Genomic DNA, 3,061 nt, shown 5'->3' with positions numbered 1-3,061 from the left:
GAATGTCTGAGTCATTTTTTCTTATATTAATGCTCGCGTATCACATATTGTTGGAGTATTATTCCCTGGAAAACAATCGCTTTTGTAACTCCTGCTGAATGATATAGTCTAACCTTCGTGGATGTTATGCTCACAGACAAGTAATAACTTCACCCATCATAACCATCGCTCAAGGTGATTGTGTCAAATTCTTCTAAATGTCTGGACAACTTACCAAACAAAAGTTCAGTCTCAAGAGTGCAACATAAATGTCTAACCATTTGAACTTTTGTTGAAAGCTCACTGTTCAGCTTTTAGCATTTTCTTTGCTAGCAGCATGAAAGCATATGAACATGGCACCAACTCCTTTTGAATCATCTCATCATAGAAAATAAGTGCTCTCTGTATACCACCTCTGTTACAATATGCTGTGATCAATGAATTATACATGCAGCTAGTAGGCGTCAAACCTTTCCTCCCCAAAATGCCAATAAATTTCTCAGCTTCACTCATTTTTCCACAATTGCAGAGGTTTTGAACCAAGGACTGATAGACCATCACACTGGGCTCAAGACCCATATGCACCATTTCATAGTAAAGTGTGATGATTTTCTGATAATCTCCAGTTGTTCCATAGCCATCAATTAGAATCAAGTATATTTCCTGATCAGGGACAAGCCCCATGTTCAACAAAGATGTAAGAGTTCTGTTGGCTTCCTCAATATTTCCTGTTATGCAGAGTGTCTTTATCATCTCATTGCAAGTGCCAAGATTGGGCAAAAATCCACCTTCAAGCATCTTTTCACTATATCTCAAGCACTGATTTGTCCACCCATTTCTCGACAGACCAACTATCAGATGATTATATGTCTCGTCATATGGCTTCAGTCCTATTGAAACCATCTCTTCCATCATTTGAACAGCCTCTTCTATTCTTCCTTCCTGAGAATAAAATCCTATTAGACAAGTGTAAACAAATGAATTCGAGCTGCATCCCCTGTTAATCAATTCATCTTTGGATTGAAGTGCTGAGTCTAGTTTGGACAACTTGCAATAGCTAGCTACAATCAAAGAGTATGCAATATCATCAAACATCATGTTTCTTTGCAGCATTCTCTTCAAATGAGTGATTGCTTCTTCTGCCCTGCCCTCCTCAATGATCCTAAAAGCCAGTGTAGTATTCACAATAATGCCAGGGGCACATCTACTCCCACGAATTCTATCCAGAACACTCACTAACTTTGGCAAAACCCCTTCCTTGAGCATCACATCAATCATAACTTCGGTCGTTGTTTGGTTTGGGTATATTCTTCTTACAAACATATATTCAAATATCTTCCAAGCCAAGTTATTCTGATCAGATCTCTGTGAAACATGAAGCATTGTGTTAAAGCTGATTATATTTGCATCGAACCCGTGATCTCCCAAGTATCTGCAAGCATCAAACGCTTCATTGACCATTCTCATCTTCGAATACACCTGCAGCAAAAGATCAAAAACACGATGTCCGGGAAAAACTGCTTCGTAACTGCCGAGAAGCACCTCCACAATCGAAGCATGTTTGGATGCAACTCTCTCTGTATACTTACTGACTGCCGACTCCAGCAAAGCACGCGCATCGATAAGAAGGCCAGAACGAACAAGGACATGAACAATGAAGCAATAAGATCGCAGGCCGTGTTCGACATGTTTGGTCTGGGAGCACCAGTGGAAGAAAGTTAGCGCCTTTTTTGCGTCAGTGGGCTCCTTGAGGTAAAGTATCACTCGCTCCACCAGGAGTTCGGTGAATTGTACTGATCCGAAACCAGCGGTTAGGCTATCAAAGCTCCAACCTTTGTTGCTCACATCATTGATTACAGAGGAAAGATTGCAAAAGATTGGTTCTTTTTGCGGTTGTCGGCAGTGGACTGAATCTGCGTTGGAATTATTAGCAGAGACGTGGAGAGATTGGCGACGAACGAGTATCAATTCACTGCCGAAGTATTTCCAGACGAGGGTTGGGGAGCGACGGAGACGGGCGGAGAGGCATCGAACCACCGTGGCTCGCATGGAAATGACTGATGTCGCAAAACAATTGTCGAGCTTCCGGACACCGTATAAACCCTAATCCACCAGCTCGAATGGGCATATTCCAAGGCTGCGTTTTTTCAATGGATAGAAACAGAGGATGGAAAACTTCAAAGAGGACAGAAATGGAATAAAAATTTTCTTGAGGACATTTTTTAAATTCATGTGAAATAAAGTTTTTAAAAATAATATTTATTTTATTATTATTTATTTTCTTTATTAACAAATAAATAATTTAAAATGATAAAATAGACAATTTAATATTTCATTACTTTTTCGTTTTTACCTTTTATCTGTTACAATGAAATTTCCATTTTATCGTTGCAATTTCTCTCTTTTTCAAAATTTTTTTGTATGGAGGTTTTTTTATGCATCTACTTAAGTTAGACCTGTTATCAAGGTATTTCAACAATGCAAACTACATCAGAACTGTTTTTCAATTTATCTTTTTACGGATGCTCATGAAATCAATCATATAAAATCACTAAGTTGATAAATTTGACCTTTTTACTGAAGCAATGCAATTACAACTTTCAGAGTGTGCGACCAAGATCGATCGGCATGAGGCTTTACACAAGGCCATCAATTGATCCGATCTGCAAGCTGCTTACTTCAGTAGACCTGCAAGAGCTTTCGCTGTTAAGCAACCCCTCCACCGACTTCTCCATGGCCTAAGGTTAACATTCAGCATAGCTATCGATAAGGGCACGACACTTCTCATTCCAACCAGGGAGCAAAAAGAAGCTAATTACAGAAAGGACTTGCTGAGTATATGCTAGGACTTGTGGATCAAATAGAATTTTATAAGCAAACATTCAAACAGATTGAAGAGTTATCATTGTCAAAATGATTGTTGAGCGAGCAGGCAAACAAAATTTTCATCTAAAACATTAACAAAAGATTAAACTAGCAGGCGTTTTGAGCACCATCAATTGAAAGTTTGAAGTAGAGTTCTAGAGGTTCTCTGAACGCTGATGAGCATAGTGAGATGTGCTAGAGCTCATCGTTTCTTCGA

The 3,061-nt window shown here is 39.1% G+C and overlaps 1 protein-coding gene across 1 annotated transcript; it reads right to left on the bottom strand.

The window, feature by feature from the left end:
• On the bottom strand, window positions 1–2,028 carry LOC141813003 (uncharacterized). The gene has a single exon (XM_074700924.1). It carries the CDS (start codon window positions 2,026–2,028, stop codon window positions 280–282), a length of 1,749 nt encoding a protein of 582 aa, XP_074557025.1. The 3' UTR covers window positions 1–279.
• Between the last annotated feature and the right edge of the window lie 1,033 nt (window positions 2,029–3,061).

This window comes from Curcuma longa, chromosome 20, assembly GCF_044706935.1.
Source record: "Curcuma longa cultivar G26 ecotype Majalengka, Jawa Barat chromosome 20, ITB_CL_G26_1.1, whole genome shotgun sequence".
NCBI lineage: Eukaryota > Viridiplantae > Streptophyta > Magnoliopsida > Zingiberales > Zingiberaceae > Curcuma > Curcuma longa.
Note: the sequence above shows the minus strand (reverse complement) of the source record. Positions and strands in the feature narration are given on the sequence as shown.

Coding starts and splice junctions, on each gene's coding strand:
- LOC141813003 (XM_074700924.1), bottom strand. CDS start 2,028: ATGCGAGCCACGGTGGTTCGATGCCTCTCCGCCCGTCTCCGTCGCTCC.